This window comes from Hyposmocoma kahamanoa, unplaced genomic scaffold (assembly GCF_003589595.1).
Source record: "Hyposmocoma kahamanoa isolate Upper Pololo Valley unplaced genomic scaffold, ASM358959v1 202, whole genome shotgun sequence".
In the NCBI taxonomy this organism is placed as follows: domain Eukaryota; kingdom Metazoa; phylum Arthropoda; class Insecta; order Lepidoptera; family Cosmopterigidae; genus Hyposmocoma; species Hyposmocoma kahamanoa.
The window spans coordinates 6026669-6041395 of NW_020653726.1; the positions used below are offsets into that span (position 1 = coordinate 6026669).

The window sequence follows — 14727 nt, forward strand, 5'->3', positions numbered from 1 at the left end:
GTCAAGCACAAAAATCCAAATATCTTTATTTTAACTTTAGCACTTATAAAGCTTTGATAACCACAAAGATGTCAACCACTATATGTACGCTTTCGCAATGTCACCTGACTAAATGAAATTGCCTAATTCTTGGAAGCCGACGGAATAAGCTGGCGGCAATCGGCACGACCTGATACATGTTGCAAGTATCTCTAATTAAGGATGGATACAAGGATATTGACACATTGACAAAGTCTTCATCCGTCGCATAAATGATAGACGTTTTAATAAAATTATAGGTAGGTAGCTAATAAATAGAATGCTAGAAAATTCTTCGAAATAAGTACAGTTAAAAATTCAAATGTTTCATCAACGAAGAAACAATGACAGGCAATCAATAAGGTGGGGTCCGATCCTCCTTTTCCTTAGTAGTAACTTCATTTGCGAGACATAGACGCTGAAAGCCGCCAACAGGCAGAGAATTTAGTTGCAATATGGTACTGACGTCGAATATTGAGAATACTTAAAGCTTATAGAAATAATGTAATGCTTAAACTAACTGAACTTCCGTAATTTAACGATCCCAATAAATTGTATAATTCAGTTTTCAACATAGTCAAAAGCGAACGTGATAACGTTTTTAGGTCCAAAATCATAACTATTAATAATTCATTGAAATTTAGTGATTGGGCGACTGTGGGAATTCACAAAAGTAGACAAAGACTATATGATCTTTACGATGAAAGGACTTATAACACTAGTAACAGTTTTAATAATTTTGTTAGGAAATATTCGAAAATGTTTAAACGTGTTTGTGTTGCAGCCAAAGCAATGTTTATAAATAATAAAATAAAAAGCAGCGCGAATGTAGTAAAAACGACTTGGAATATTATAAACAACGAAACTGGAAGGGTCAGACCTCGTAACTTAGATTTTCAACTAAGATTTAATGACAAAATTGTAAACACAGACGCAGAAGTTGCTAAAATATTTGAAATTTTTTTTACTGACATTTCAATTTTGACTACTAAGTCGTTAAATTCATCTCCCACCGCCGCTGAATCCTTACTAAAAGAAAATAATGCAGTTAGTATCACTAATTTAAGGTTCCGTTATGTATTTCCAAACGATATTGTTAAAGCCTTTAAGTCTATAAACATAAAAAATACTTAGGAATGAAACTATTTTTCCGGATTTAAATCGCGTATATTTGTTTTTTCAAACAAACCGTCAACCGTGACCATGGGACCTGTAAAGGGCCCGAAACGTCGGTTTGTTTGAAAAAACAAATATACGCGATTTAAATCCGGAAAAATAGTTTCATTCCTATGTATAACAATCGCGAAAACCTAAGAACTCGATAAAAAATACTGCTGATCTTGATGGTCTTTCAGTCAGAGTAATTAGTTCTATAGTTGATTGTATTGCGCCTTATTTAGCCTGTGTCTTTAATAAATGTGTTGATGATGGTGTCTTTCCTGACCTCATGAAGCAAAGTTATTCCACTTTTCAAATCTGGTAGTATTTCTGACCCCACCAATTTCAGACCGATATCGACACTACCAACTCTCAGTAAAATATTTGAAAAAATTATTCTAAATCAGATGTGTGCACATTTTTATAGTAATAACTTAATGTCTCCTAAACAATTTGGTTTCACTCGGGGTCGCTCTACAACCGATGCTGGTGTCGAGTTGATTAATCATATATTTGATGCATGGGAAGTCTCACATGACGCTATTGGTGTATTCTGTGACCTTTCCAAAGCTTTTGATTGTGTGCACCATGATACACTGGTCAGGAAACTCCGCCATTATGGTGTGGCGGGACGTGATCTCGACCTTCTAAAATCGTATTTGCGTGGTAGGGTACAGAGGGTCGATGTTAACGGTACGAGATCGTCAGGATCTGCAATTAGCATGGGTGTCCCTCAAGGTTCAATTCTAGGCCCATTTTTATTTTTAGTTTATATTAATGACTTACCTAGCCTTATGGAGGGTATAAAACATGAGATAGTATTGTTTGCTGATGATACTTCCTTATTATTTAAAGTTAAAAGGCACCAATGTTCCTACGACGATGTGAACAATGTTATATCTAAAGTAGTTGATTGGTTTGCTGTTAATAACCTACTTCTTAATGAGAAAAAAACAAATTGTGTGAAATTTACATTACCCAATGTTAGAGAGACGGTTACAAACATTGTAGTTAGAAGCGAAAAATTGAATCTTGTGGGTACAGTTGTATTTCTAGGTATAACGTTAGATGCTAAATTGCAATGGGGTCACCATATAAGTAAGTTATCAAAACGGTTCAGCTCTGCAGTGTACGCGATTAAAAAAATAAGGAAACTTTCAGACGTCGAAACCGCTAGATTGGTTTACTTCAGCTACTTTCACAGTCTAATGACATACGGCATTTTGCTTTGGGGTAATGCCGCCGATATCAATAGAATCTTTGTCCTGCAGAAACGTGCAGTTAGGGCAATTTACAATCTGGGCCCCAAAGTATCTTTGAGAGATAAGTTTAAGGAAATTAACATTCTTACACTAGCCTCACAGTACATTTATGAAAATGTAATTTATGTTAAAAGGAATAGTAATTTATTTATGAAAAATAGTGACAGACATAACATTAATACGAGGAATAGAAATAAACTAGCTTTTCTTGATAGTCGTCTTCACAAAGTCAAAAAATCATTTAAGGGGCAATGTATACGCTTCTATAACAAGATTCCGGTTGATATACAAAATTTGCCTTTCACGAGGTTTAAAACTATAGTGAAACAAAAACTTTATACTAAAGGTTATTATACAAATTCTGCGTACTTGGACGACAAAAATCCGTGGTAGTAACCCGTTTAGCTCATGGAGGTAGTCTCGATCTCTGATGTTTCAAATAAAAAAAAAATTGTAAATGTTATTTACAAAGAGCAACCCCTAGAGTTTCTTGCTCATTCTTCTCAGGGGAATCTGCCTTACGAATAGAGTTTAACTATTGTGACGATTTCAAGTGTAATAATGCTTACCTATGAAATAAAGATTATTTTGAATTTGAATTTGAATTTGACCATGGCCAGCCCGCTGCCCCAATGTCTCTGTATTTGGGGAACTCAAGATAGAGAATGCACAGCCTCTGTCTTTAATTTGCATGCAGTGTGTGATACATTACTTTGGTCAAGTTGAAGATGTTGATAACCAGGAGCGTTTGATTCTGACAGGTAAGGTGGAAAGAAAGAAACCTAGAGGGAGGAATCCCAAACGATTGTCAGATCAGATCAGACCCCTGAACATCGGGAGCTATCTGTTAACGCCACACGCCACTGGTCTACTGAGCGCAACCTGAGTCTGATGGAGACAAATGATTGGCAGGATGAAGTGAAGTCACGATCCTCAGCACGGCAGTATGGACACCATTAGGAAGAAGAACTTTCTTTCCTTGAAGGTTCAGTCAACAGCACATCAAGCTCATACACTTACGTTCGAACATCGGAGCAACGGACCAAGATCCGTCAATGTTTAGATGGATACGTTGCCATCCGTAGGTTATTAGTGTTCACAATTAACGTCAGCCAATAGTCCTTCTTTCACACTGTCTCACCCCATGTTTTTGCACAATTCTTTCTAGAGAATTGTCCCAGAGGTGGACTCGTTGGGCAATTCGTAATTTGATGATTATCCATATGAAATTGGTAGATGTGCCTTGCGTTTCAACAAACTTTGCAGTGACAGTAAAGCTCCTTGTGAAAGAGTTCTTATAGGGAAGTACTACCACCACCTTAACTATTCATGCCGCCGAGCAGTAGTGTGAACTGCGTTCCGATTTTGAAGGGTAAGCAGGTATGCGCGTGAAATTACAGGCACATGGGACTTGTCAACTTATGTCTCAGGATAGCGGGCACGATGGGGGTGCCCTCAGATCTTTGCGATTGAAGCTCTGAGTGGCATTTCAGCTGGTATGGACAGTTGTGTAGCTTATAGTATCACAAAAAATAAAAAAATATCTGTCCTCTCATTGATTTTAAAAATCTTTAGGGATTGTTTTATAATTTTTATAATAGTAGTACAAAGTTGGAAATTGACAAGTTTTTGAGCCCGTGTAACTTTGAAACCATAAATTATTGTAATACTGACAGTCCACGAATTTTGGTAGTAGTCTATAATCTGTCTACTGAACGTTTATTATATTCACATCGTTAACTACGTTAACCATAATAGGATCAAACGGCATTCGTACAGAGCGCCCTTGCAGGAGTGTCCTTACAATAAATTTTATCTACAAAAACAAGATTTTTAACGATGTTTTCGTCCGTATTTTTACTAGTGCAACTTCGAAAAGGTGAACAAGATTTTGACATTTAATGTATTATACATATATTACACTGAAAGAGGAAATAATTTATGAAACCCTGATTTTGATATTTTTATTAATGTAATTACTGTATGTTAGTTAATTATTTTTTAGAATATTGCATTTAAAGAGTTCCTAAAAATTCCGGTTACTCTGTTTTGATATCTTATATTTCTTTTATTTCTTTTCTACCTTTAAATCTTCTATTTCTTATAATTTGTTTTCTAGCAAAGGGCGTGCTTGTTATTTGTAACTGGGTAAACTAATCAACTGCATATGGTGGTTTTGAGTTTGTCGAAAAGAAGTAGAGTCCACGAGCACTGAAAAAGTTAAAATAATAAATAAAGTCTAAAAATTCGAGTCCATATGTAATAATATTTTTTTTTATATTAATATTTTAATTCCATAAGTCCATAATTAAATAGGTACACAGTCTCTAAAGCAATGGATATGAAACTCCAGGTTTTATACCTTACTCCCGTTATTTTATTATCATTATAATCAGAAAAATCAATAATATAGATAGTAGGCTATCATGTGTAACTGACCCAACTTATAATGCTATAAGTTCGTATATATTTGGAATTATAAATGTATTGGAAACGACACTCATACACTTATAGTCCCACACTAGAGAAACCCTGTACGACGAGTGCCATGGCCACACACATAGACAACCACAAATTATGCGCAAACTCACATGAGAAATAAATGTAGGCCATACAAATATTTCTCCCGGCTTGGAAATCGAACCCGGATTCTCTGTGTGAGACAACCAGCATTTTTACCCCTCGGCCACGGTGGCAGTCATGGACTGGTCATTGTCAGTCATGATTACAGGACATGAGTAAAGAGCCTGAAACGTTAGTTTTTTTTAAAAAGCAAATAGGTATACGCGATTTACAATTAATTAACGATTGATGTAATGATTACTACACATTAAGATAATATTATATTTAATGTGTACTAAAACCAATGCTCGGCATTATAACTGTATTTTAATTATTATCGTTTTTATTCAGGCGTTGTGTGTGTTTAATATATTTTTGTGTGTTCTTAAGCGGTGGTTACAGTTCCGGTATCTATCTGGAAAATAGGGAGGGTGCTGAACGTGCATCCGGGGCGGCTCACCTAAGGCACTAGCCTTACAGAGAACCGGATGAAGTTCGTGCAAACGGAATGATCTGGGGTTAGAACCTGACTTAGATGGTCCCTGTGTGGGCTTACTTGAACAGGTCATAGTGCCTTTCCCGCATAAGGAAGAAATTGATAGAGAGCGGCACGACTGTTATTAACCATTACGGATTAGGGCAGAATACTGAGTGATTATTATTAATTCGCTTTTTTTTTTCAAATAGGTAATACGCGGCTAAATTAAAAGACTCATGATGTGCGACGCGAACTAATCGCATTACGTAATCCACGTGAGCAGATGTGCACATTCGCCAAATATGTGTACACCCGTATCTTTTATTAACGCACACACTCAACAATAGCCCCGCACTAGGGAAACCCTGTGTCGCAGGTGCCATGGACACACACATAGACTACCACAAATTACACCCAAACTCCCGAGAGAAATGAATGTAGGCCATACAAATATTTCTCCCGGCCCTGGAATCGAACCTGGGACCTCTGCGTGGCAGTCCGATATGCTAACCGTTCGGTCACGGAGGCAGATATTGCATGTTAAATGAACTAATTTAGATTTTATAAAGCGTATAAAAGTGTAATACGTAATACGTGTACATAATTATGTGTAATAAATTGTATTTACGTTGGCTTTAATACTTACTATAGATAATAAGACTTACTTAAGCGGCACCCGTTCACCAAAGAGTACATCTTGTCTGGACGAATGGAGCAGCCCGCACAAACCGACCATATAGCCAATCCATGTGGTGCATTTCATCGCATGGAACCCTACTTTTGAATTTATGGATTCGGCAAAGTACGCTACTGCCCTGGCATGACTGCAGCTAGATTGTGCTGAAAATGATTCGTTATAAATTTCACTAATAAGCATTATAAACTTATTAATTACTATTGAATTGAAAAACAGTCATTAGGTAGCAAAACAGTAGGTACCTAAGGACTCCGGAGTGATGTTTGACACTAAATTAACATTCTAGGAAATCTATGCGCACAGTAAGAACAAAGCACTTCAGTTAATGATTATTACTAATTACAGGTTTTGCTACCAAAGTATGACTTCCTTTTATTTTTCCATTATTTCGGAACGGTTCTGTACGTCGTGATACTGGTTGCACTCTCTCAGAGTCGATTCTATAATCGATTTTTAATTACAGCTAATAAATTAACAATTAGTAGGTTGGTAATTTTTGATCAAATAATAATCACTCTCAAAGTCACATAATAAATAGGTCATAAAAGTAAAGGAGTCCAAATGTAAACTAAATAGTTAAACATTTTTTCTGATGAAAAGAATAGTTAAAGTACACATTTAATGTTAAGTAGTTTAGCACATGTTTTATACAAAAAAATTCATTTATTTTAAGCAGCCGTTTTTAAAAACACCTTAATTTTCTCTTCTAACTTACCTAGTAGAAAAAAAATATATAACTGCGTACAAATGTCGTAACTAATTTAAATATGACTTTTAATATTTGACTCATGACTAGAACTAAAGGGCACGATTGTATTGAGTTGTGCCTTTTTGTGTTATTATATTGTAATTGAACTACTACATTACTAATTAAAATCCTTTGATATTAGTATTTTTAACGTAATAACCGTCAAATATTACTTTTTATAGTAAACAAATCTGATTATTGAAGTCAGTTATGCTACCAGGCCCTTTTTGCTGACACAGTACACTCAACTCTACACCTGACACAACCTAGCCTTTTTCGTTATGCTTACCATTGTACCTATTTTGTAAGTTTGTTTGTCATGTACTGTGATTCAGCAAATGAACGAGTTATCTATTTATCTGGTTATGTCCTTTGAGCTTGCTGTAAATTCAACAATTTTATAGAGTTATAATTTCACAAAAATAAATTATTGGCCATTATTTCCAGATCCCGAATACGTATGTGACTGTATTTTAATAAAACATTTTAGTTGTGCCCTTTTTCGTTCCGAGGGCAGAATATACCGTTTTTTTTTAAAAAAAAAAAAAAAAAAAAAAAAAAGGTTTACCATTCGAAGATAATACAGACTAAAATGTTTGTTGCCCTATTCATATAAGTAACGAAGATGAGGCCATACCCATATAACTAGACGTAACATTATTGTGTTGATATAATAAGGTTTTTTAATTATCCTTAACCAGACACACGACAAAAAAGACAATTTTTTACCAATATAACTCCTAAAAATTGTACGGTACTTACTATTAAAATCTGCAATAGCTGAAATAATAAGTAAAGCTTTACTATTTTTTTCATCAAAGCAAGTTATTTTTCGTATGTCATAGTATTCTTATATAGCACACTTACCCTGTATAAATTTTATTAGGTTCCCAGCTGTAACAATAAATATAATAAATATGTATTATGACGAGAAAGACAGCGGAAAGTCATTATTAAAACGCCGGTATAAAAGTGAATATTACCTACCTGCCTTTGTTGATGAACAGCCAGGCTGGATCATGCCATTATTAGCAAAGAAATCGATTGTCCCAGTACTCTCAAACTTGCCTCTTATGAAAGAATTCGTATGCAAAATGTCCACAAATCTGGCATCCCCAGCGTCTAACTTTTTGCTATCGTCAAACGTCCAGAACATTGGAAGCGCAGGATCGAGGCCTTGAGAATGGAAAGCAATTTTTCTTTATAATACCAAGTGACGCGGCGTACAATTGTGCGCCTAGTGGTAAGCGACACGCCTATCCATAACAGTTGCAGTGCCACTCAGGGTTTTTTCAATACTGTTAAATGACGGGACGAGCAAGTCGTGCCGCCTGATGGTAAGCTACACGCCTATCCATAACAGTTGCAGTGACACTCAGAGCTTTAAATCGCAAAGATCTTGGTGCACTGCCACTGCGCCCATCACCCTGAAACATAAGTTGACAAGTCTCTTACTCGTTAAAACCGGAACGCAGTAATGCTCACATTGCCCTGGACGGACTCTTACACAAGGAGCTCTACTTCTACTGAACTTAATGCCCGCGTGGTCTTACCACTCCAGACATCAAGAGCAGGACAGGTTCTACTGCTTTGGCAGAAGTGTGATGGTGAAACGTAACGTCGCGTGCGTGTGATTAAAACAGCACCCTTACCCTTCCAAAGCGGAACGAAGTAATGCTTACATTGCTGTTTGGCGGCAGAAATAGATAAGGGTTTCTCTGGACGAACTGTTTCACAAGAAGCTCTACATCTACTGCTAAATAAATATAATATCATACTCTTAGTATAATAAAGCCAAATTCTTGTGCGTCGACCCTGGAAAGCAATCTTATCGGACGTCGAAAAATTGAGAAAATGTATTTTTACAAATTTTAATTAGAAAAAAATCCGCATTTTTTAGTCTAGGAGTTGTGTTGATATGACGATATTTTTTTTCATGTGACGTCGGTTTTTGGCAATAAACACAGAAAAATGCTGTGAATAGAGTTTTAAAGCTTCAATCTTTCGAATCACGACAAGATTGCTTTCCAGAGTCGACGTGAAAAGTGCTATAAAGTTATAAAAATAATACAAACTACAGACACCAAGCCGCCGCCAAGCAGTAATGTCAGCATTACTGGGTTCTGGTTTTAAAAGGTGCTGGTGAAATTACAGGTACATGGGACTAGTCAACTTATGTCTCAGAGTGCCAGGCGCAGTGGCAGTGCCCCTCAGATCTTTGCGATTTAAAGCTCTGAGTGGCACTGCAACCGTTATGGATAGGCGTGTAGCTTACCATCAGGCGCACGACTTGTTTGTCCCGTCACTTAATATTATTAAAAAAAGAAACACAAATTATGTATCAGAAATTTTATCTCTGCTATTTAAGCATAAAGAAATTGTCGACCAATTTCGTTCGTAGAAACTTTATACGTCTCTCTTGAAAAGTTTTGGTTCCGAAGGTGCGAAGGTGTTACATCCAAATTTTAGTAAAGAAGTTTTAAATAACTAAATAGGTATTCGATAAATTAGGACACCTATAGTCTCTTTGACACTGAACTGGTGTGGTCATTACATGTTTTTGAATACCTCACGTGTGCATGTACATTTACAGGTATTTAAAAAAATACCTGTTATGCGGTACAATCGCCCCGATTTTAGGTAATTTCCTATGAAGCCAGCAATCTGTCCTCCAAGACTGAAGCCAATGGGGTGTATTAAAGACAGGTTGAAGCCATGATTTTGAACTAGTTCGTCAACCAGCTGCGCGATGCACATTCCCACTAGCTTCGCATTATGAGCACCTTGTATGTAGCACCGACCACTGGCTAACGGGTTGTAGTCGACGGATATTATGTTGTAGTCGCAGCATTTGAAGTACGCTAAAGACAACAAACAACATAATAACACAATGACAACGTCATCAACACACAATAAGCACATCATAAATCGTAGTCAACTGGTATTACGTTCTAGTCACAGTATTTGATGTGGCTGAAGACAACAAATAACGTAGGTAACAACAACTACATCAACACACAGCAAGCACAACATAATGTGATATAACCATAGCGAGTTTTATTATAATTCTGCGAACAGTTAAAGAAAAGTTTAATTATATACATACAAGTAAAATAGGATCATAATTTCATTGTTACATTGCACCTATATTGCACCATAATTATATGAATTTACAAGTAGAGCATTAATAATTGTCTATATACCATGAAAACTAAAAATATACTTAAAATAAATTATTAATATTAATTGTTCATTTCAGATAATTGCACTCATAGAACTTTTAGCAACATTGGATACTTACAACTATAATAATTACTATAATGTTGGTAATCATCAGTGAACGGAATAGGTAGAATTTATTGAGCTAAATTTCGACAAATAGAGACAGACAGTAGGGACTGTCTTACGACTATATTTGTTTGTCCCGGATTTTTTAGGGATTCCAGGAAATCACATGAGTATATTAAAAACTGACATTATTTGGGATAGGTACTTCGAGTATATTTATCAAAAATTTGAAACTTTTTTGTAAATATTCCGAAAAATTGATGGTTGCAGCAACTCGTCGCAAAGTTTAGTTACATATATTTAACCTCTACCTACTACCTATCCCAAATAACGTACGTTTTTAATCTACTTAAATAAATTTGCTAATAAAGTCCAGGACAAAAAATAAAGTCGCAAGGCGTGTCCGCTTTCTGCCTTTGTTCCTCGAAGTTTAGATAAATAAACTCCACCTTTACTTTGACTGTCTCTGTGGCCAAACGGTTACCATGCTAGTCGGCCACGCAGAGGTCTCGGGTTCGATTCCCGGGCCGAGAGAAATATTTGTTTGGCCTATATTTATTTCTCTCGTGAATTTGGGTGTAAGTAGTGGTGTTCTATGTGTGTGGCCATGGTACTCGCGACACGGGGTGTCCCTCGTGCGGGCACAAAAAACACAGCTGAGAAGCTTTAAAATTAATTGGCTACCTAAATTAATTGACAGAAGACGTATCAAATACATACATACTCAAAATACTCAAAAAGTGCATGTAATGCAAATGTCGATGTAATGTACCTGTGGTCTAAACTTAACACATGTTCTAAGAATTATTATTAAGTACCTACCCGACCTTAATTCTTTATTAGGCGAACGATTCCTGTTGCCGGTGTACCCATGTATGAGAAGCTTCACAGGAGAATTCTTGACAAACGGAGCCAATGTCATGGAGTTGGAATCATTTGCTAGCAGTTGATAGGGATTATGTTGATTTTGTCTGCAGGAATGATTTATACCAGCTTGTTTACGCAGAAGATAATCAAAATGACGCCACAAGTACTCCTAAAACTTTTGGTTAATCCATAAGCAGTCAGAAACAGACTCGTTGGCATGGCATATGGGCATCCAGAATATAAATATTTAAGTTTTGTTTAAATCTGAACTCCATTTCAGAGGTTATCTAAATATAATTATAGAAAGAAGAAAGAAACAAAATACATTTATTTGTTTACCACAATGACACCACAAAAGACAAAAGACAAAAAAAAAAGAGAAAACGGAACAAAACAGAACTAAAACAAAACACGATCAAAACATTCAACGTAAAACATAAATAAATAATTACGAAACAAAAACACAAACAAACACAAAAGAAAAATGTATATACAAAAACTAGATAAAATTAAAACAGGTAAGTACTATTCACACAAATAATAAAAAGAACACTAAATATTGAGATACTTTGTGTGGTGCCAGTCGCGGTAACAAAAGGGTCACAAACTCAGTATTTGCTGGAAAACGCAACGTGTTCCCAGCACTGATTTTCAGTTAAGACCCTAAGTGAGGTCACGGAACAACATATGCAAGCATACTTAGGTACTTGAATATAACAATAAAATAATTATATATATGTACATATTAAACTGTAACAGATGTGTGAGGATAACCTCATCTCAAGCGCTGATAACAGCGCAATAGGACTTTAAGCCATACGTTCATTATTTTCTTCAATATTACTTTAAATTATACTAAAGTTCATTTTATATATGGAATCTATTTTGATGTACTTATACAATATTTAGTTTTTTTACATGAAAGTAGTATTGAAATAGAAAATTATTATGTACTTTAGTGATATTGTACAAAACAAGTGAATGTGTGTGGTCACCACCTGATAGCCTCAATTTGTAACATGAATTAAGAGCCTCTACTAATGTAAGATTACGCCATCGCCAGTAATAAAAATAAAATTATTTATAGTCACTGGTTGCAATATTTTTGTTTATAGACTATCATGACGTTTTTATGGTATGTCATGACGTTGAGGCAACGAACCCTAGTTCGTATTTAATCGAATTGACGGAATTTTTCTTTGTATATAATTATTTCTTTGTTTTTTTTTCCACTACTTTTTTAAATAGCGTTTATTGTGTTTTGTTTTTTTTTGTAATTCTTTACACACACAACTTTTATATTTACCAAACAAGTATTAGTCAATATACTTTTTTGCTAAATTTAAAAGTTGGTTAGAATAAGTTCCATTGCGGTGCGGTGCACGCTCGGATTCGGACGTGCTCCACTGCACAATAAGAATTATAATAATTCGCGACCCGCGCGGCAATAGCCGCTGCACGTAATTGACTATGGGTTCTCAGCAACTCATAGCCAACGAACTGTTGGCGTTTATACAACACGCCATAGATACCATGGACGAAGTCAGCATCGTGCAGATCTGCAAGTTAAATTTCAAAGAAGAAGAGATTTGCAGTGGCAAGGCGCTGCTTTTCCGGACGTTTGGCAAAGCCGAGCAGATGCCGTCTCGTCGGAGAGATGGAGGAGCGAAGAGTCTCCAGGACATCATTACGTTGTTCAAGGAGACCGACCCAGAGGACGTGCCTGCTTTCGTGGCGAAGGAGCTGCATTAGCTGCCCCCTGTCACGTTCGACCACGTCGACGTCACCAGGCTGCTGAAGGACATCACGTCCCTAAAAGCAAGCCTTGCTGAAGTTCAATGTAAATTGGAGGCCTCAGACAACACCATCAATGAGTTGTGTGCCCAAGTTGTATTACTTAGTAGTGCGGCTTCGGTAAGTAGGTCACCTGAGGCCTGCAACGTGAACACTTGTCGCGGGGCGCAAAATGCTTCTTTCAGCAGTTTTGAGTCGGCTCACATGCATGTATCACCGACCTCTGGCGCTGTTGCCGCGCGCGTTTCCCCGCACCCCGCCCCGCCGGAGACGACCCCTCCACGTGATTACGCAGCTGTTGCCGCTGCCCGACCTAGTACTCCACAACCATAACACAGGCAACCAATGAAGGGAAAACCGAAAAAGAAACTCGTATCTGGAGCTGCGTCGTCAGTACCACCGAGACGAGTTGACGTGTGCGACGAGAACGGCTTTCGAAAGGTGGAAAAGAAAAAGAAGAACACCAGCCGAAACCTTAGTGGCACCGCCCTGACTGGCCCGAATCATTTATTGCGTCCAGCGGTACCGACGACGTTGTTATACGTGTCGCGTCTTCATTACTCCACCAAGTCTGCGGATATTGTGGAGTACATGCGAGTGAAGGCCAACGCAAACCTGTGGGTCGAGCGGTTGGAATCGCGCCACAATGTGAATTTTAATTCATTTATGGTGCGAGTACCAACTCAACACCTGTCGACCTTCATGAGAGAAGACTTTTGGCCGAAGGGTGTCATGTACCGGCGTTTCCAAGGACGGCTACCGGACACCCACGTTGCGTCACACGTCGAAGTACATACGTGTAAATAAATAGTGTTATATGTATATTATCATGTTATATTGTATTTATGATTAGTCCGTAAGGTATTTATTTAATATTTCTGTTATTGTTTTATTATATTATTGTTATATTATATGTATGTTAGTCTGTAAGGTATGTATCTATGGGTCCTAGTTGCTTGAAATAAATAAATAAATAAAAAAAATAAGTGCCGGTAATATTATAACATTTCTAACAAAATAATTAAAAGTAACTAAGTATCCTACACAATTCAAATTAATTGCCTATTAATTACGACTACGTAATTTAAGACTTTGTTTGAAATCTAACCACATGGATGGGGGAGACGCGGTAACGGAAATTCTAAATTTGTGTTAAACAAATAAAATTTAAAAAAATGGTGGAAACAAAAATAAAATTAATTTGTATCATTGTGAAATAATCCTAGTACACTTTTATAAGAATATAAACACGTATGTTATACCACTGCATGTACTTACCGTGTATACAGCCAGAACGTTATGTTTGAATTTGGACATTTCAACTGTGGTTCGATACAATCATTCAATATATTAATGATGCCCAGAGATAAAATTGAACACCAATCAAAATCTCCATTGGGCATTTTTTAAATTGTGTGTTTAATTTACAGATTGATTGGTTGATAAAGTAAACAAGCACACATTAATGCAATCCTAAATAAATTTAAAGGTGGAGTTTGATTGCATTTCAATTATTTTAACACGATTTGCATTACCTATGTACATGTTTATTCAACTTTCCCGTCACCATATAACTCATCAAAATTAGCATATTACGATATTTGCTCTTGAAAAAGTACTTTTGAAGTAAACGTTGCAGTAAATACAACATTTTTCAAATACATCTTTCATAGATTTCTCATAGATGGCGCTACAAATAAAAAGTCGTTGAAAAACCAAATACAAAAACACGACGCAAGCACATAGAAAAATTCGTGAGGTCCACTGGTTCGTTCTGTGGCTTAGTTGGTATAGCGTCTGGCACGGTAAGCTAGAAGACGTCGGTTCGAATCCGGCCGGATCTAAGGAATTTTTT

The 14727-nt window shown here is 36.5% G+C and overlaps 1 protein-coding gene across 2 annotated transcripts; it reads right to left on the reverse strand.

Annotated features, from left to right (window-relative positions):
• Window positions 1–4464: 4464 nt before the first annotated feature.
• On the reverse strand, window positions 4465–14369 carry LOC113227008 (inactive pancreatic lipase-related protein 1-like). Of its 2 annotated transcripts, none has more exons than XM_026459863.1 (8): window positions 14151–14368; window positions 11034–11182; window positions 9533–9784; window positions 7911–8099; window positions 7791–7817; window positions 7686–7703; window positions 6144–6318; window positions 4465–4649 (listed from the first exon to the last, which is right to left on the reverse strand). In XM_026459863.1, exons 1-8 carry the CDS (start codon window positions 14273–14275, stop codon window positions 4592–4594), a joined length of 993 nt encoding a protein of 330 aa, XP_026315648.1. In that variant the 5' UTR covers window positions 14276–14368; the 3' UTR covers window positions 4465–4591. The 2 variants fall into 2 exon arrangements, with proteins under 2 accessions (XP_026315648.1, XP_026315649.1); XM_026459864.1 differs by having other exon boundaries at window positions 4588–4649; window positions 6125–6318; window positions 14151–14369.
• Between the last annotated feature and the right edge of the window lie 358 nt (window positions 14370–14727).

Coding starts and splice junctions, on each gene's coding strand:
- LOC113227008 (XM_026459863.1), bottom strand. CDS start 14,275: ATGCCCAATGGAGATTTTGATTGGTGTTCAATTTTATCTCTGGGCATC. Junction 8,100..9,532: donor GCGATTGTACCGCATAACAG/GTATTTTTTTAA, acceptor TCCATTCTCAAG/GCCTCGATCCTGCGCTTCCA. Junction 7,818..7,910: donor CTGTTCATCAACAAAGGCAG/GTAGGTAATATT, acceptor TTATTGTTACAG/CTGGGAACCTAATAAAATTT.